This window comes from Daucus carota, chromosome 6 (assembly GCF_001625215.2).
Source record: "Daucus carota subsp. sativus chromosome 6, DH1 v3.0, whole genome shotgun sequence".
In the NCBI taxonomy this organism is placed as follows: Eukaryota; Viridiplantae; Streptophyta; class Magnoliopsida; order Apiales; family Apiaceae; genus Daucus; species Daucus carota.
Genome location: NC_030386.2, coordinates 37,066,805 through 37,086,767, shown reverse-complemented (window position 1 = coordinate 37,086,767; position 19,963 = coordinate 37,066,805). Strand labels below are relative to the sequence as shown.

The 19,963-nt window shown below is 34.1% G+C and overlaps 2 protein-coding genes, 1 long non-coding RNA gene and 1 pseudogene across 4 annotated transcripts; 1 reads left to right on the top strand and 3 right to left on the bottom strand.

Annotated features, from left to right (window-relative positions):
* Nucleotides 1–142: 142 nt before the first annotated feature.
* LOC108228067 (SKP1-like protein 21) lies at nucleotides 143–6,878 on the bottom strand. Of its 2 annotated transcripts, XM_064079642.1 has the most exons (11): nucleotides 6,732–6,869; nucleotides 5,597–5,695; nucleotides 5,347–5,505; nucleotides 4,716–4,937; nucleotides 3,450–3,641; nucleotides 3,253–3,363; nucleotides 2,927–3,005; nucleotides 2,183–2,286; nucleotides 1,868–2,043; nucleotides 1,003–1,130; nucleotides 143–594 (listed from the first exon to the last, which is right to left on the bottom strand). In XM_064079642.1, the coding sequence occupies exons 3-11, from the start codon at nucleotides 5,365–5,367 to the stop codon at nucleotides 590–592; spliced, it is 1,038 nt and encodes a 345-aa protein (XP_063935712.1). In that variant the 5' UTR covers nucleotides 5,368–5,505; nucleotides 5,597–5,695; nucleotides 6,732–6,869; the 3' UTR covers nucleotides 143–589. The 2 variants fall into 2 exon arrangements, with proteins under 2 accessions (XP_063935712.1, XP_017259032.1); XM_017403543.2 differs by having other exon boundaries at nucleotides 5,347–5,695; nucleotides 6,732–6,878.
* Nucleotides 6,879–8,072: 1,194 nt separating this feature from the next.
* LOC108226313 (BAHD acyltransferase DCR-like) lies at nucleotides 8,073–10,221 on the bottom strand (annotated as a pseudogene).
* A 2,275-nt stretch (nucleotides 10,222–12,496) lies between these two features.
* LOC108228109 (BAHD acyltransferase DCR) lies at nucleotides 12,497–16,419 on the bottom strand. The gene is made up of 2 exons (XM_017403596.2): nucleotides 15,757–16,419; nucleotides 12,497–13,588 (listed from the first exon to the last, which is right to left on the bottom strand). The coding sequence occupies exons 1-2, from the start codon at nucleotides 16,216–16,218 to the stop codon at nucleotides 12,704–12,706; spliced, it is 1,347 nt and encodes a 448-aa protein (XP_017259085.1). The 5' UTR covers nucleotides 16,219–16,419; the 3' UTR covers nucleotides 12,497–12,703.
* On the top strand, nucleotides 14,082–19,178 carry LOC135147334 (uncharacterized). Its single transcript, XR_010284839.1, has 3 exons — nucleotides 14,082–14,802; nucleotides 15,083–15,140; nucleotides 18,793–19,178. It is a non-coding gene; the product is annotated as an uncharacterized LOC135147334 (long non-coding RNA).
* The last annotated feature ends 785 nt before the right edge of the window (nucleotides 19,179–19,963 follow it).

Below are 19,963 nucleotides of genomic sequence, written 5' to 3'. Positions count from 1 at the left end.
AATGACTAATTTAAAACTGCGTGCAACCAGAACTGATTACAGCACCAAAACACATCCTCAACGATTAGCTCCACGGACAAAGCTATGTATCCATGGAAGACTTCCCAACAACAAGAAGAGAAAACTGATGGAAGACTTGTAATACACTGTCAAAAAGATGTACTAAACTCAGTTCATGTTCTTTACCCCTTTGTTCTCTATACTGGTCGTTTTTACATTGCAATGTGAGAAAACTTTGTGTCCAAGCACCCACAAGAAAAAACTAACTATACCCTATGTACTACACTCTGGTATTACAGTTTGATAACAATAAAAAAAATTCAAATCAAGACAAATAATTAAAAAACATCAAGTAACAAAAATAAATTGTGAGGGCAAAAGAGCCAACACATTATAAGAAAGCGCCAACTGCCAAGTTGCCAGGTGTTTGTCACCTTTTAGCTTCTTTATTGAGCTCCCTCTTTTCCCTTTTCCAGTTTCTCCACCGTAAAAGAAGGCCACATGTAAAATTGCCATTATTCATTGGAGAAACGTGATACCAAGGTAAGCAGTGCACGAGCACTCCACCATGGGACCTTCATTACAAGACTCAGGCTGCACATCAGGTAAGAAACGGTTTAGTACCAACCATCTGCATTCATAGTAGTGGAAGGCTAGTAAAACCTTTCCTATCTATGTATACTTTTTGGGCAGGTCAAAACAAAACCCTCACAATCATAGTAGTTTGCTACCCTAACAATCTAATTGTTGGGTACATCAAAGTAACATTTTTTTGTATACTGTGTTGTGTTACAACTTCTGTAGTTCTACCGACTAAATCCTGTTGTGTAATTATCTAACATCATTATATCACAAAAGACTCAAACAAGACAAGTTGTAACATTAAATATTCTAAAGGTTAGCTACTACTTAAAGTTAAACACTTTACTTATAGAAAGACAATCAGTATGAGTTTTCTATAAAATAAATGAGCCACATTCATACTGCTTCCATTTCGCTTGCCTGTGTATCTTGCAACAGAACTGTTGCCATGTATTTGTAAAAGCCTTCTTTCTTGACCCAAAGCATAGATCTCCTGCATTCTCTCCGGCCACACTGAGTTTAATCTCCGAGCAAAATCTTCTACTTCCCTACAATTCCACAGATATAAAGTATGTAATATCCGCACAAATCAACAAACTACAATCACAGTGCAATATGCAACTGTACTCCTTCGAGAGATTGTATAGGACTAATCAGAATGCTAGGAATCAATCTAAATGCATACTGCAGAATAGTTTTGTGGATTAAAAATTATATACAGGCGTATAGTAGATGCAGATTGTTAGGTTACTTGGACAAATTCTAGAGGACAGGGGGAAATTGCAGATATCCTTCCTCGAGGGAATTTGGCCCTCATTTGGGGGTAACATGACCAGAGTTTCTGCATTTCCACGCTAGCTCAGGGCCTCTAACCCTCACTCGAGGGGCATTAAACTCAAAGGTGTGACACTTCACTCAAGGTTGACTTGAGTTGGTATTTTCTTGGCCAAGACATTATTTGATTTATTTTTTACTACTTTTATATTATTCTAGAATTTTATGAACCATATATATTTGTACTTTTCTTCGGTTTGAGTTGGTTAAGATTGAAGTTTTAAAACTGAACATCGTTTATAATTAACTGGTTTAGATGCTATATCATGTATTTAAGCTTTCACTACATCGAAAGTAAGCATCAATTTCGGAAATCTAAAAGTCCAAAATCACTCATATTTTTACTAGAGGGGCAATAAGTCTTTATTATATGCCAAAATCTGTTAGCTACAAATTCTCAGGTGCAAATTATGAACCAATAATATAGACTTTGTAGTACAGACGAGCAAACCTGTCAATTTCTTCCTTCAAAGCAGGATCCAATCCATCATCAATATCCGCGTCATCAAAATCAAGATTGGATAATAATGTGGCAGATGATGAATCTTGCAACATTAAAGCTCGATTTGAGCTAGAAACATCTTCCACTGCACCATTATAGTGAGCTGAATTGAGACTCTCTGTTTCCTGGAACCATAGAAAAACCACCAAATCAAACAATAAGTTGATGTGAATCCTTAAATGAGAACTCTGTGCCAAAATCATGTGAACGAAAAGATCATAGAGGCAGAGAGACAGATCAAGAATCAGGCATAACCAAGCAAACCTTCTCGCGATTTTCATTGTCATTGTTTGATGCAGAATTTCTTGGTTGATCTTTTCGTCTACGGTTTTTCTTTTTATTTTTGGCAGATCTAACACATTTTGAGTCTGCAAAAGTTAAAAATTCCTATAATTATACTTAGTTTTGTAAAGGAAAATGTTAATAAAAACTGAAGTCAGAAATTAAAAACACCACAATATATGTAGATGTATAAAAATATGAAAGGGCTTTGACATTTTCTGATTTTCACGAAGAACATAGAGCAGATATGTTGCACATTCTCATTAAAAACAAAAGATAGGAAAAAGAAGTTTGCCGGTATAGAACCGCTGGTGAAAGTATTTATCTACTACAGCAGAAAATCTAGTACTAGTACTAGCTTTTAAAATTCTTCAGTAAGAACATGCATTACTCTGTATATAAATTATAAACAAGTAAAATATGCAATTTCAGAATTTCTCGTGCCAAATGTTTTGGGAAAATGCTATATGGACATGTACTTTTTATACCAGAACTAGATAAACAAGGTGAAACAATACAAGATACTACTTCACAGCCATGAAAGACAAGTAGTTGTGATTAAATTCAGCATAATATAACCCGAAGTCCTAGACTACCATTAATGTTAAAAATTAATATAGTACTAGATGATGGATCAAAATTTCTAAGTAATTGTCCTCCCAACAATAACATGCAAAACGATTATATAATGAGAGAAAAGAAGTATGTCGTTATTGTAAGACTAACCACCGTCACCACCATTTATGAAGGACAAGAGATCATCCACAGAACGTTTATCCATGTGCTCCTCTGCAACCTCAACATTCTAAAATGGAAGAAAGGAAAAATAAAAATGAAAAATGTAGAAAGTAAAAAAGTAAAAAAGAGAGAATTCCTGTTAGTGCACATGCAACAATTTTTTAGTTAAATTCTGCAAACCATATTTGGTTCCTTAGTACGAGATTTCATATCCACGCTCATTTAACATTGAAAAATATGCTTTACTAGATATCATATACAGCTTGTAGAAGGTCAGTGAACTGAGAAACAACATTATATACATATTTAGTCACCTTTACTTTCTCTCTCTCTTTCAATTCTTTCCTCTTTCTTGCATACAACCGATTCAGGAGCCTGATACGTGGGTCATCTGTCATGTTTCTTAAGGGCTCTAATTTTTCTTCCTGCCAAATTTAGTTCTGTGAGGCTATGAAATGGAAGACAAAGGTTTTACAAGTTTGCATTAACCTTGTTTTTTGGCAATGAGTACCTCTGTAAGATCATCAGGTAAATGAAATGTCTCGCGAATTTCCTCAGGAGTTTTGCCTTCAATAATCCGAGCAAGTGCACGGCTCGTAAGATCAACCAAAGGCCTCAACTGCAGGCTATCAGCAGCGGACGTTAACTCGCATAAATTTTTGGTGTCTAACCGGATAAACTTCTCATCATAAGTTTTCAGCTCCTACAAAAATGAAGAAATTAAGGTTAATAAGATTAGGCCATTGCTAATTAACAGAATAAGACTAAAGTTCCAACTTCCAAGGTAACGTTGTATTCTCTAATCATTACAGCCTGGCCAGAATTAATGAAGAAATTTCAAATATTATCTACAAGTTCATATTTATGTGTGGGTTAATGCTCTATTTCATCACTCTACTCGATCAAAACTTTCAGTTGACCTACCGAGTCAAAAAAGTTTTCAGTCAACTAATTGTACCATTAAAAACTTTCAAATAGGCCACTCCGTCAGTCTCCGTTAAGTTTTTAACGGGTTAATGTTCAATTTCATCACTGTAATCAATCAAAATTTTCAGTTGACCTACCGAGTAAATGAAAATTTTCAGTTAACGGGTTAAGTTTGTAATTGAGATTTGGGGGTTTCATTTATACTGATTCTGGGCAAGAACTAAGGGCGTAGGCGTGTAGATCTGGCTAAACGGTTAGGTGGTTGGCAGTTTTGATGGCATGGTTGAATTCCTGGTATCATGAGGATATGATCTGGAGTGGGATGAATAAAAATCCGGCAAGCTCCATGACGCCGTAAATGGCGGTGCTCGGCCGGAAAGAAAAGGGGAGCCATAATCTGGTGGTTATGGCAAGGTGAGGGAGGGTCCATTTCCCTTCTTTCTTCTACGTCTATCAGAACCTCCGCTAAAAACATGCAAATTTGTCAAAAATTTGTAATTCTGTTAAATTTAACGGTAATCCGTTAAAGTCAAAGATCACTTAACGGCGCTGAAATTTTGTTTAAACTTAATCACATGATTGCAAGTTTTTAAATACTTTATTATTTAATTGAAAACTTTTTTCACTGGGTAGGCCAACTGAAAGTTTTGATCCAGTACAGTGATGAAATAGAGCATTAACCCATTTATGTGTTTAGTAATGTTTGAGCCAGGAATCTTTCTAGTAACGACCTCTTTGCTCTTTCTAAGAAGAGGTATGGTATGCATCTGCATACATCTTACCTCCGAGACCCTGATCTGACACCGAGTATGTTTGGTTTTCTTATTAGAGGAGAGCAAGGAAATCCTACCTTATTAGAGTGACCAGGTAACTGATGAAAACGACAGTAATCCAGTATCAAGCCCAGGACCGCAGGATTCACCCTCTGAGGAAGTTTTATTGCATAATTTTTGGAAGATCCCATGCCAGTCTGAAGTACTTCTCGACATATCATGGGGCAGAACATAGCAACCTCTTCCTCTACTTCTTGGATTGAGCCATCAGTAGTTTGGAGCCAGATGTAAGACTTCATCTTCATAGACACAAGGAAAAAGTAAGGAGAGAAACATTAATTTTCTGGTAAGAGTAAGAAAGAAATAGCAAAGGTACATATAACACTTCTTGTTCTCTATAAAACAGGCTCTTGATGAAAAATCTACATATACATTAACAATCTTCAAGATATCAAAATGCTCAGCTAATTATCTGACATTAACAAACCATTTTTAGCTCAGATTCCAGTTACAGCCTTACAGGTTACTGCATCAAAAGATTCAAAACTCAAAACGCCAACCTAGAGACCAATACAAATACAATATTGAGAGAGAGAGAGAGAGAGAGAGTATACAACTCGTTGACGAATAGGGTGCTTAACTACTACTATTGGCAACCAAAAAATATAACAAAAGCCAATTCATTTACATAAATGTCCATACAAATACCTCTGGTCTGACGATAGCCATTGGCAGTCCCCACACACATTACACGTCCAACCTTGGAAATTCCTTTAGAATTTGCACAATATAAGAACCTTATAACTTCCAAAGCTTCGTCACAGGATAGTTACAGCTGTAAACTGAGATGCTTCTTAGCGAAGGTACCTAAAGAAGGTTCTTCCACAGTAGATAAACTTTTTCGGATGATAATATAAACTCTTAAAGTAGTTGAATCAAAAATCGCACAATGCCTTACACCTATATGCGAGTATAATCTTTGTCTTATTAGATGGCTGTCTTGAACTTGTCTCTCTACTCAAATGTGTTGCGAAGAATGTGCTAGGCCCAAGAAATCCTGAAAAGCATAAATCAACGCTGTATTAACTTAAAGCTAAGTAATTTATTAATAAAAGTAACATTCGTGGATGTCAGCCTACTATACATATTTAATATATCCTTTGCTACTTCTTTAATAATATTTACTACAGAGGGAGGGTTCAGCTGGAATTTCTTCTATTGACACTCTATAATTTTCTGAAATGTATTTAAAAGTGTATATCAGGCGAATATGACAACATGTACAATATCCACTAAAGTTAAAAACTAAAAAAGTTACTACAGCAATGGGTTTTATCCTCGTTATTTCCAATTTTGCAGGTGCCTAGTCTATTTGACTATCTGTCTAATTGTGACACGATTAATTAAAAAATTTAAAACATAGCAAAAGAACTTCCAAAATCATGCTTGCAGAGAACACAATTCAAGATACAAACTACTATCTAATACTGTATTAAGATTAGAAGATACAAGCTACCGCAAATTCCCATAAAGTAATTGAATCAATCCACGACAATCTTTCGCGTTAACAAATCAAATCATTCAAGGTAAAATAACAATATAATCATTCAAATTGTTCACAGAATTAAACATAGCAATCAAATAATCAAGCTCTAATTAATTGAATCAAAACACGACTAATACAAAACACAAATCGCGAATCAAATAAGCCAGTAAACAGCACAAGGACTTCCTAAAGCAAGCTCAACTACAAAACACAATTCACGGATAAAAAACCGATTGCAAGACACAATTGAATATCGATATCAACAATTACATCTAATAATCAAAGTTCTAGTTGCGCATCGAATTACACACCAAATCAAATCACTCAAAGCAACAATTACACACACATACAATCCAACACACAATTGGCAACAAAACAGATTCAAATTGAATGATGAAACCATATAATTAAGCTCTAATTCTGTAATTCATAGAAATGAAACAATAAAAATGAAAACTTCGATAGTAACGCCACGAAAATAAGTAAAAAAAAGAGGTTAAAAAGAGAAAAAAAGGAGATAAAATGTAGAAAATGAAAGAGATTGTACCTGAAAGTATGGAGTGAAGAAGGAGCAATGTTTGTGTGTATGTATAGGTGTATGTATAGGTGTGTGGGGGGTGAATAGATAGGGGGGAGGGGCTAGGGTTAGTATAAAACCAGAAATTTTTGGGTGAATTGGGGTTGGGTTGGTTGTGAGGAGATGGTTGTGTTTGGCACGTGATAGTCGTTGGACTCGCACGTGACTGGCTTTTAGACGGTTAGAAACAGATGCCGTTAATGGATGAGTTTAGTTATGTTCCACACTTCCAGTTAGGTAACAGTAAGATCTTCTGGGAGATAGGATAGGTAAATTGTTTGTATTAATGGAGGACGGATAAATGGAGTAATTTATAGCGTTATTTATTTATTTATTTTTGAAATAAAAATTTATAGCGTTATTAGAATTTAGATTAATATGTGTGATTTTTGATTGAATTTTTCTAATATTTTTATATGTCACTTTATTTCAATTGAATATTTATAATATAAATACATATACATGAAATTCTTAAAATTAGATTTTTACTCTTTTCCAAACCAAAAAATATAGAAAATTTTACTATGAAGTTGTAATTTCAAGTATAACAATTTTGGTCAAACAATTTCGAACTTGTGAATGGGAGAGAAAGTTTAAACAATTTATATGATTAATAATTCATATAAAATGATATGTCATAAACAATCCTGATATATCAAATTAAAGATGTAAATATAAACGGAGGGAGTAATTGATATAAAAGGATGTACATTCAGCGGAGTTGTCAAATCTTTTGATGATTTTGTTTAAATTATTGTGTTCCGCCGCTTCCTGAGACTATTCCAAAAATATCCGTTTCGCACTGTCCCAGGTTTCAGAAGAATGTCGATAGATATGCTTTGATAGTAAACTTCCTCTTCACACACCTGAGGACTATTACTGTTACATTTATAAAAAGGGTCGAGGTCCCAGCAATCGATTGTTGGGGAGCCCGAACACACAATCTTTCAGTAGTCCAATGGACAAATCAGCGGTCATGATTTAAAAACCGTCCAGCGCTAAAAAAAAAGGGTCGAGGTCCCAGCAATCGATTGTTGGGGAGCCCGAACACACAATCTTTCAGTAGTCCAATGGACAAATCAGCGGTCATGATTTAAAAACCGTCCAGCGCTTTTTTAGCGCTGGACAGAATTTCCCTCGTGCAGCGCTAAAAAAGCGCTAGACATATTAAAATTTAGTTTTAATCCTGGCCGCTGGATATGCATCCAACGGCCAAGAAACTGTATGATTTTTAACAGGCCCCTAGCATACGTATGCTAGGAGCTGGACCCTTATAAAAATTGAAGCCAAAGTGTCAAAGTAGCACAAATTCATATTACATCCAGTACTAGTGTATACAGTATACAAGAAAGAAACAGTTCAATTAGCATTCGATGATCGATGTATTTGAATACAAAAACGTATTATAGAGTACGGACAAATTTTCGCCACACTTCTAAGGCTCCATAAGGAACTCCTTGTCGGCTTCTAGTTTCTTCATAGCATTAGCTTGCAAACTGATATCTACATCGATGCTTTTCCCTCCACTCTTGCCCTCATGCAAAAACACCATCCCATCAAACCGGTTGTTTATCCCACTTCTCACACTCTCCGGCCTTCCCCAACCAAAGTCCACGTCGTAAACCTTGAACCTCGGTGAGCTTGCCATTAACACGCTATTTGGCCCGGCATCCTCAAGCCTAACGATCTTCGGGTTTTTCTCAAACAACTTGCAGGTTCCTTCAATGGCTTTAGCATCTTTCTGGTTAATAGCCTTGTGGATCAATTTTGCACTGTACAAAGGTGGCTGCGTTAACAAAAGTCCCACTGTACTAACTGCAAATGCAGCTTGAATTAGGTTTCCAAAGTAGGTTCTCGGCATGGGAGGACTTATTCTTTTCCGGATGTCTGCAAAAACGGCTAAAACAGAGTGATCATCTGGCTTCAGTTGGCGAGCTCGAGTAATTGCACGCCACGCATGGCTAGAGAAAGCTTGGAATGTTGAGATAGGATCCGAGACGTTGGATGAGTTGAATTGACAATTGACTTCATTTCTTCAATTTTTGAGTTGGAGAACTTGAAGATTTTGTCTCTTATCAGTGGTAGGTCCTGGTTTGGTGGTTGAAAATTGAATGGCACACGGCTGTTCCGGGCTGCTGTGCGGTTGAGAAATGGTGGGATCAAAAGGGTGGGAGACCTATTGCACGTGTTGGCCCATGAAGTCATGAAATGCCACATCGAAGTACCATCCAAGACGCCATGGTTGAAGGCACAGCCTAGTACCAGTCCATCCTTGAGTTTTGTGAGCTGCAGATTTAGAAAAATCGGATGAGGATTTTGAAGTGAAGCCTCTCCGGTCTCGATGTTGTTACTTGTTAGGCTTAACGAAGAACAACACAAATGACAGATAATCGATGTTCTCAGGCCAAGGCAAAAATGCATATGATAAAAGGGTCTGTGAAAACATTGGGCACAAGAAAAACAGGCTTAAAGCTTATCGTACGTAACCATTGAAAAATATTCAGAAAAAAGCTAGAAGGAGCCGAATCGAATAAAGTTCAAGACTCGGACTCATAAACGACCAATTTTGATACCGATGACTCAAGAATCCGCTAACAATTGTATGTGTATAGTGTTAGCATAGCACCTTGTTCATGTACAAATTCACCAACAACTATATAATTGCCTAAATAACATGATCTCCGCTAACAAGTATGTGTATAGTGTTAGCATAGCACCTTGTTCATGTACAAATTCGCCAACAACTATATAATCGCCTAAATAACATGATCTATCCCGCACCTCATTTGACTAAGCTACCATGAATAATTGAATACTAAAACAACAATCCAACACAGTGATGATAAATTTTGTGCATGAAGCATTTTTCGATGATAAAATACTAAAACGCAAAACAATTCACATGAATAAGCAATACCTGAATAGCCAGCAATGGACGATGGAACCCCTCCAAATTGTAAACACCAGTTAAAGGCACCAAATCTATTAAGTCATTCGCACTCTCAGCAGTCATCAATTCTGACACCTCTCTCACCTCCATGGATGCCACCACCACCTCCACACCATTCGAATCATCATCATATTCCACCCTAACAACCCCGTCTTCATCTCTCCCTAAGCTCCCAGCAAGTTGGTAGAAATCTTGCAAAACCACACTTAGGCCATCCTTGAGTTTGTCTACCATGTTTTCAAAATCGACCCCTCTGTATATTATAATCTTCTGCGTGTACTGGATGGATAAGAAAGGGAGATCAAATGTAATAAGCTGGCACACTTTCCTGCCTACTAATTTCTTCGGCTTTACATAGGTTTTGCTCAAAAATTTTAGCTTAAACGTGTTCGTCTCCATAGTTATGGACTCTCAAGAAATGCTAATACGTTATAAGCGTTAAAGCTTATAGTATAGAGGTTATGTTTCTTTTGCAGGATGATTACTTGGTTCATGAATCTACTTACGCAAGAGAGTGCTTCTCCCTTTGCCTTGCAGTGAATTATCATATTCACTCAGTTTAAATAACACATACAGAATATTTAATTGTTAATTTTCCCTGGATTAGTTTTCAAGTGAAATCGAACTCTCTGAATTATTAGCGAAATAGTCTATTTCTCCGACTACTTCAATCGAATAAATTGTAACTAAAATTTTAAATTATTCTTATAAAATTTTAAAATCTAACAATTACATTTTAAAGTAGGTAACAAATGCTTTTTACTGGTATAAAATCTTAAATTCTAGTCGGAGGGAGTACTTATTGTATTTGATTGCTAATATAAAATACTTAATAGAATATTAAGTTATTTATTCTTTCTAATAGGATACTGAAAGAACACTAAAGAATTTTATTTAGCCACAAAAACAAACTAAAAACTATATTCCGTAAACTTTATTTTATTAGAAATTTGGTGACAGATCATTATCGGACTTAGAATTTCGTCACTGTATTAATATTTATTATGCCTTGTTAATTAATATATTAATAATAAACTATATTTGTATATGTCAAGTGTATTATTATATTATGTAAAGTCAACCTAAAATTAGCGGTAGAAGTTGAATATATGTTTGGATGATTTTGATTTATTAATGATTTATGACTTATTAAAAATATAATAATAAAACAAGAAAATTTATGTCTTGTGAGTAAACTTTTTCAAAAAAAAGTTTAAAAAAATTAATTTTCTTGAAAGAAATACCTCAAACTAAATTATGGTTTTAAGTCAGTTTCCAACTTATTTCTGACTTTAAGTTAGCTTTCTATTACACAAACAAACATTTTTCAATTTAAAATCGGAAAATCTCTGACCTTAAGTCGGGACATGGCTCTATTACAGATTTACTCAGTGTTTTGACTTTTTGTCATGCTTTTGAGATAGGTAGTGATTTTTATCGGCTCCTTACTACAAAGACTTTTTAATTATGCAATCACAACAATATTTTCATCTAAATAAAAAATAGTTATCGGTGTGTGATCCGTTGCTACAAAGACCTTTTAATTATGCAATCACAACAATATTTCCATCTAAATAAAAAATAGTTATCCGTGTGTGATCCGTTGCTACAAAGACCTTTTAAGTTTTAATTATGCAATCAGCAGTGGCGGAACCAGAGGGGGGCTAGGGGATGCTAGAGCCCCCCCTAACGTTGAAAAACCAGTGTTTTTTTTTCCAACCCCCGCTGAATTATTTCTGTCAATATAATTTAAGGTACTTAGATCGAGTTCAAAAGATTCCTTATTAGTATCCTAAGTCATAATTTAGGATATTTCATGAAAAATGTTGATCCAACAATATCCCAGTAACATCTTATATCACTAGGTTAACCTCTTGCATATCTCTCTCCTTGTTCTAGCTAATCTATATATTGTAGTAAATTCTTACATACTCTTTCTCTCTCTGCTTTAGACTTGTTGTTAGTCTAGAGAGAGTCTGATTAACAAATACATTCAAACATATGTGGCGTTAAAAAATCGTTCTCTCTCTTAGTCTAAACATACTCTTTATCTCTCTGCTTTGGACTTGCTCTCTTTGCAAGTTTTGGGTTAGTTGGTGTAAAGTGTTGAGTTAGTTCGGAGGTCTACAACCATCATGTGGCGTAAAAAAAAATTTATTCTATAAGTTAACTTTTTTTTCCGACGCCGCTTCTTACTGCTGTATTTATGCTAATGCACCCTAACAACGGTCTCTTTCTGGCCTTTTATCCAATCAATAAGTGCAACCTAGAGAGATGGTCGTCTCTCTTTTGATGAATGTGATGTCGAGGTTCAGTATTCAAATTTCAATCAGTCGTTTACAATCTCACTTGCTTCCAATTTTGAACCCCACCTTAAAATTATTCCTAGTTCCGTCATTGGCAATCAGACAAGTATTTCAAAACACAGGTATACCTGTTAGAGCCGGCCTGTGTTCAATAATTCAAAGCTGGGAATTTGGGCTGTGACTTGTGAGCAACCTCGTAATCAACTAAACTGATTCCTCCGCTTCAGAGTCCTGGGTTGCTAGACGCAAATTTTGAACCATGTAACGTTGTACCGTGTACGTATGGACTACCGGTTTCTTTGATTATTGTTCCCGCATAGTCGACGCCAACTTCCTCTGCTCTTTGGTCAAATTTATCATAATTTGACTTTGATTTTATATAACGATATGAGGTTTAATCTGCTAAGCTTTTTGTTTCTTAGAAATTGTCAGCTCTCACTTGAGCTCAGGACGCCCCTGCATATAGACCTCTTACCCAGGACTCCAAATCACAAGATTATATAAAGAGCTTCTTAGCAAAATTCAACACTTAAATAGGTCGCCAAAAGTTATTGAATAATACAATCATCCCACAATTTAACATAGAATGTGCACCATGTTCAAACACAGGAACTAACACATAACAAATTAAACAGCAAACCAAACATAATAACAGTACTCCACAAGAACATAATTATACGAAACACTTAAGCCTCCATGAGAAACTCCTTGTCCTTCTCCAAGTTCTCCATTGCCGCGGCATCCAAGCTTATCTCAATGTCGATGCTTCTGCCTCCACTCTTTCCTTGATACAAGTACACCATGCCATCAAACCTGTTGTTAGAGCCACTCCTCACACTCTCTGGTGCTCCGTAGCCAAAGTCCACTTCATACACGTTGAATCGCGGTGAGGATCCCACCGCCACACAGTTCACTCCAGCATCTTTGTATTGGAAGATTATAGGGTTGCTCTCCCATTCATCATTACGCTTGTTGATGGCTTTTGCATCGTGCATGACAATGGCTTGTTGCACAAGTTTTGCTCCGAATTCGGGTGGATTGGCTAGCAACAATCCAGCTGCAGTGACAGTGAATATGGCCTGAATCAGGTTTCCGAAGTAACTCTCAGGCATTGGTGGGTCCACCCTTTTGCGGCAGTCTGCGAAGATGGTGAAAACAGTGTAGTCCTCTGGCTTGAGCTGCCTGGCACGTGTGACTGCATTCCACACGTGTGTAGAGAGGGCTTGAAATGTTGAGAAGGGCTTTGAGTCCTCACTTGGTTTTTCGTTGACTTTTGCTTTGATTTGGTCAATTGCTGACTCAGAAAACTTGAACACTTTCTCTCTGAGGGGTGGTGGGACCGCCTTTGGCACGTCACCGTTTTGAGGTGCGGCAGCTGCAGGGGGTGTGAGGTCGAGCTTCACGCGCGTATCACGTGCCTTGGTACGGTCCAGGAAAGGAGTGACGGAAATGGAGGTGGCCCCTCTGCATATCTGGGCCCAGGAGTTCATGAAGTGCCACGTGGCGGTACCATCTAAGATAGCATGGTTGAAAGCACACCCGATCACAAACCCATCCTTGAGCTTGGTAAGCTTTTGGATGGAAACAAAAATGTATTAATGATGTCAGATCCAAAGGTGGTTGGAAGTTTAATTAATGATATTTTAAAATTTCATAAATACTGTAAATAAAAATATAAAAACAAAATCTTCATTTAAATATTGTAGATTACAATGGACTGACCCCACCACATATTCTGTCATTGTGCCCCGGAATAGAAGCCAAATTCAAGGCTTTTTTACTTGTGTACTTACTATTATACACCACTTAAATCAGCTCAGTGTATTTCTCCCAAAAAAAGACATTCAGATTTATTCTGACAATTTAAATGGAACCACTATATAAATACTCGTATAACAAACATCCATCTGCTTTTTTATTCCGAAACTCACTGGCTATAGACTTTAAAGGCAAAGTAGCTTGCAGGAAGTAATTAGCAAGAGATGAATATATGATCCAGTTCAATGTATTAGTGCATTTTTTTATAATTAATAATTTGCTTAAAAAGACACGGAAATGAAATGTGAAACCATTTTACAACTCGTAGGTTGTCAATGTATAGAGTGTCTCTCAAAACAAGTACTACTAGTAGTATATAGTGAAGAAAATCCTTTTTGCTTTAAGCCTAGGCAATGCACTAATCAAGACACAAATTGTCTATATGCTTATGAATCTATCTATATTATAAAAGCTGTTGTTTTTTTACCCTTGAAATGACCATTCCACCCATGTGTATTTGTTGTATTTCCAGAAACACTTATGTACAATACCCGTATGTATACGTTGGTGTCATCCACACCTTCCTTTCCCTTACCAAAGCTCCACGTGTTGCCCATCCCTCTCTCTACGATTCTCTCCTCCAAAATCATCTTACTACATTCAAAATTTTCAAATTTAACTCCTTCCGCAGGTAAAGCTTCTGATCCCATTTTGTTTTTCGCCGCTTTTCATTGTAATCCAAGTGTCTCCATTCATTGTATCACTTCTTCGTTTATATAGTTTTTCAGTTGTAATACATGGATTCTTTAGAAAGAAGCCCTCTCAAGTCGTCGGCATAGGAGTTGGGTAATTTTTTGTAACCCATCTCCTCTCTTCCTTTTATAATTTGTATAGATTTTGTTATGTATGTGTTGTTTGCTCCTGTAATTAGTGTGGTTTGCCTATATCTGTTATTAGGTCAAGATCAGTTTGAATTTGGCCACGTTGATTGTAATAGTACACTGAGCTTTGTAACTCAAGTGGATGGGTATGGTATAGTCTTATTATTTCCGTTATTTTGTTGGTTATATATCTTGCACAGTCTGATTTTAATACATTTACAAATTTATTGCAGTGTACATGTTTGATAAAAGATCTAAAAGGGATCTTTGTGTTTGATATTTTATAATTACTTTATAAGACTTTAAGTCTGATACTTCCAGTAGAGCTATGTTCATTGTTAACATAAATAACATTTATCGGGAATATGGGTTGTAAATGGATATCTTAAATAAATTGACTCAAATTTTGTCTCCCTTAATTTGCAGTTTCTGGGAAATCATCCAATACATGTCAAACTTTCAAAATTAATTGTAATTGTGGCAGGTAAAGCTTCTTCCTGTTTAATTCTTTGCTGCTCTTTAATTAGTTTAATCCAAATGACTCCATTCATTGTATTAATTCTTCGTTTAAAAAATGTCCTGCACTTCCTGTTGTAAAGTTTTGCTGCATGCCTATTTATTCACTAAACAAAAATCATCCGCGAAAAAACAAAAAAAATGAAAGAAAATATATTAACTAAATATTTAATGTTATTTAAATAAAACAAAATTATTTAAAGTTTCTCTATCAAAATAAATAAAATAAAAAATTTAAATGGAAAAACTTCGAAAACAAATAATTTTAATTTTTTCTTAATATTGGATAAAGAATTTAATTGTAAAGCCCGCGGAGCGGGCAAACATACTAGTACAAATATATCGAACAATTAATTTTGCCAATACTCTATCGATTTCTTAAGATATGCTATATTCCGAAAGACGTTACCCGCTTGGCAAGATTAAATTGGTAACACAGGCAACAAAACTCAACAATCATGGTATTATCACAAATAAAATATAATCGAACGAAAATGTTAGAGCATTCAAAAATTATCGAAATTTAACATTGTTAACATTTAATGAGAAAGAAATTTATTTATTTCTAATTAAAAAAATTGTACCTGGACGCCCAACAATGGCCTCTGGAGGCCTTCCAAGTTCAAGACACCATTGTAAGGGACCAGCTCCTTCAACCTAGCAGTTCCCTCCTCCTTGGTCAGCTCATCAACACTGATCTCCTCCGCCGCCGCGACCACCACCTCGACACCATCCATGTCATCATCGTACTCCACCTTAAACACACCATCCTCGTCCTTCCCCAGCTTCCCCGCAAGTTGATGAAACTCCTCGAGAACCAAAGCAAGCCCATCTTTCATTTTCACCACAAGATCATCAAAATCAACCGCCCCTTTGTAAATCATCAGCTTCTGGTTATAGTAAAAGGCTATGTAAGGGAGATCAAAAGTCACCAGCTGACACTCTCTTCTTCCCACTGCTTTCTTGGGCTTCACATGGCTTGTGCTGATGATCTTCGCCTTCAACATGTTCTTGCTCACCTCTTCTTCCACAGCTTGAGTCCCCATGATTCTTTTTTTTGATTGAAATTTTTTATTTGTTGGAGATGATGTGATGGTAATGATACAGAGAGGGAGAGATTTATATAGAGATAAAGAAGGGGAGATGAGGCAATGTGGATTGAGGTAAATATCTTTGAAAAATTACAACTACCTGCTAGCTTATGTGGTTGGGAGAGCATTAATGGGATTCATGAATACAGTTGTGAGACATTAATTCTGCTTGCTGCTGTATTGTTGGTTTCGGTGGGAGTTGAGTTGAGATCCCAGTACTCTGTTATCTGATATCTCTCATTTATAGCCCCTGTATTGCTTTTTTACATTTTTCAAATATTGGACGTTTGACACTTTTTAAGTGCATAGTTATGATTAATATTTTTAAAATTTTCTTTTTGTGAATTAAAGTATAAGATTAATATTTTTATTAAAAAAAAATTAAAAATAATAATTCCAAATATACAGTCAAATTTTTTAGAATTGTGTGTCAAAAAATTAAACGTCAAATATTTGAAAACAGGTGGAATAACTAGTTCGTTGGTGGATATTAAAAAATCAAACATGAATTGTGTTCAAGAATATTGAGAGAGATATGGGGGATATATCATAGGTTTTGTTTGACATAGGTTGGATTTTAATTTTTATTACTCTCTTCGTTTCTTCTTAGTTTGGTCATTTGAGATGTCGGGACTGTTCGAGACAAATGATTAATTTACGATAAATATATAAGACCAAATATATATCTTGTTGGATTCGTATTTATGAATATTTTAATACGATAAAATTTTTAAATTTTTATATTTAATACTAATATAAAACCAAAGATATTAACGATAGAAAGTGTGCATTGGTAAACGTGTCCAAGGCAAATGAGAAAAGTAATAAGGGACGGAGGAAGTATTGTTATGCAATGATGTTGAAAAATATATTAATAATTAATTGATAACCGGAAATAGAAGAGTTAAATCTAATAAAAAACTTATAAAATTGATAATTTCCTTTTATAAAATCCAAAACTTTGGGTATAACAAATATTTAATAAATTATTATAAATGATATTTAAAGAATAGATCTAATTTAGAGTAAAAAATGAACACTGTTAATATTTATAAACTTTTGTCTATATTAAATCTTTTGAATCGGGGTTATATTTGTGTCACAGAGGCAGTTTGGCTGGGGATATGAGGAATATGAAATCATTTTTAGTTGGATTTTTTTAATCTTCATTCCCATGGTACGAGTATCATTATTACTGTTCTTTTCTTGTTTTTTAAAAAGATATTAACAATAATAACAGAAAAAATATTTATACGTACAAATAAATGTCATCATTAATAATAAAATATTTATAATTTTTTATTAAAAAAATAATTTAATTTAATTAATAACATGATAATATTTTTAAATTAAATAGATTCTGATTCTTAATTACTTGACTGACCAAACCACCCTTAAGAATGGACCAATACCGTAACGGACTAATTAAAATCAAAATGTCATTTGACGGGAAATGTCACCCAAGCATTGATCCAAGATTGTGTTTGTGCAGACTTTAAAATAATTTTTAGGTTAGACTATAAAAGTTTATTTATTTAAGAAAAATTAGGCCTAGCATAAAATCAAAAATTAGCGGTTATTATTCTTTTTATAATTATATATATAAGTTAATATCGTCATTTAAATATAATATATATCAATTTCATTTTCCAAATAATTCAAAAATTATTTATAATGTGAGATTTTTAAAATATTTACACTTATTATTATAATAATAACTTTAAATTTAAAATTATTATTGAACATAAACTTATGTTAAGACATTATAATATATATTACTTTATTATATTAATTGAAAATAATATATATTATTATTATTATTTATTTTAATTTATCAAAAATAAAATATATCATAGAAATATGATAGTTGGTGTGGAATCTTGTCTAGCACAAGGGAATTATTCAGAATTATAAAAAGAGGATTATCTCGTTGAAGTTGATTTTTTTATATATAATCTATGTAATTATAATTATTATTATATATTTAATTTTTCTTTGCTAAAAATTATGTATGGTCGGAGATTTTTTTAATATTATTGTGTAATCATCATTTACCTGTGTATATCTTGATATTATATTATTAATTATAATTTCTTGTAGATCAATTTCACTAAAGTTAAATGATTATCAATATTGCTATATTTTTTTAAAAAAATTGATTTTTAGTGTTAAAATATTATTAGCGGTTCAGTATATAACTCCCTTCAAATTTTACTAACTTTTTGTCTAAGACTTTTAATTTTAATTGATTTAATAATATGACTAATTGTGTCAAAAAAAAATGACTAATTGATTTAATGATATGAGTGTATGAACAACTTAATATTCAGTCCTATCATTTATGTTGAATATAGTTATGCACGTGATAATTTTGCAAGTGAATTAAATTAAATTTTATTTTTAATTTAATAAATTAAAAAGATACCCGAAATTTAATACAAATTATTATGAAAAAGGAAAAAGGAAAAAGAACATGAATAATTTAATTTGAATATTTTCGTATTAATGTCTATCTATGTTTGCAACCAGTTACAGGGACCAGAAATGACTTAACACCACCGGAGGGTCCGAGGGTCTGGAGCCCTTTCATGTATGATGTATTCATATCATGCCATGTATGATATATTGTGTTTTCTTGGTGATGCTAGAACAATAATTTCAATATTTGTTTCTGTCGTTTATATTTACAGGTTTCACCGAATTAAGCTGCTGTTAATTTTGCAGTAACATATAAAAATAAAATTCATGTAAAAAGTCACAGTGTAAACCACATTCACGAATTCATGACAGTCCCGGACCAAAGTCAAGTTTGAGAGCGATAAAGTAGTTAGCAAAAAGTAGTTTTGTGGTTGAGGTTTTATGTGTTGTACACTAGTCATTTACTTCGTATTTAGATTGATTAATTGATAGTACTAATGTTGCCGCAAGTAGTTAGCGCTCCAGCAGTTTAGCGTTTTCAGCTTTCAACTAATTTGTGGGTTATGTTTTTCTTCATACTTTATTTTCAAACTCTTCGACCTTATATATATCATCCATCATCAAATTGATACTGATCAAAAATACTTTTTCGAAATCCAAACCGAATCTGTAATTTGGTTACAATTTTGATTTTCAATTTTTTCACTTTCAATTTTGTCGAAAAGTCAAAGTGAATTTAAGCGAAACGAACCATCTTCTGTTCTACCTGCTAGATGCCTATATAAGCAATACTTGAAATTAGAGAACTTGCATTCATATATTTATTGTTTTCATTTTTATTTTAAATTATTATAGCTAAAATATATATATTTATCGTCAAATTGCAACCTAATTGATAATAATTAAATAGATTTTTTTGAAATCAAAACTGAATCTATAATTATTGTGTATGTATAATCCATTGCCATAACACGTTGATAATAAATCATTTTAAAATATTTTAATTAACATAATTTATTAAGTGTACAGAATTTTTCATAATGACTTGTGGTATTTGAGATTATTCGAGAGAGAAAAACTCCTTTGCTCATGATGTTCATCAAGCCCTAAATAACCGAGTAAAAGAATTAGCAATATTAATGCTATGGAGCTCATGAACGACAACATCCCTACTCTGAAAGCGATTACATTTATGCGATTGCCCAAAAAAATAATAAAGGACAAAACAACATCAATTGAATACTCCGAACGCTAGGCAGCAACCGATTTGTAAAAGATCGAA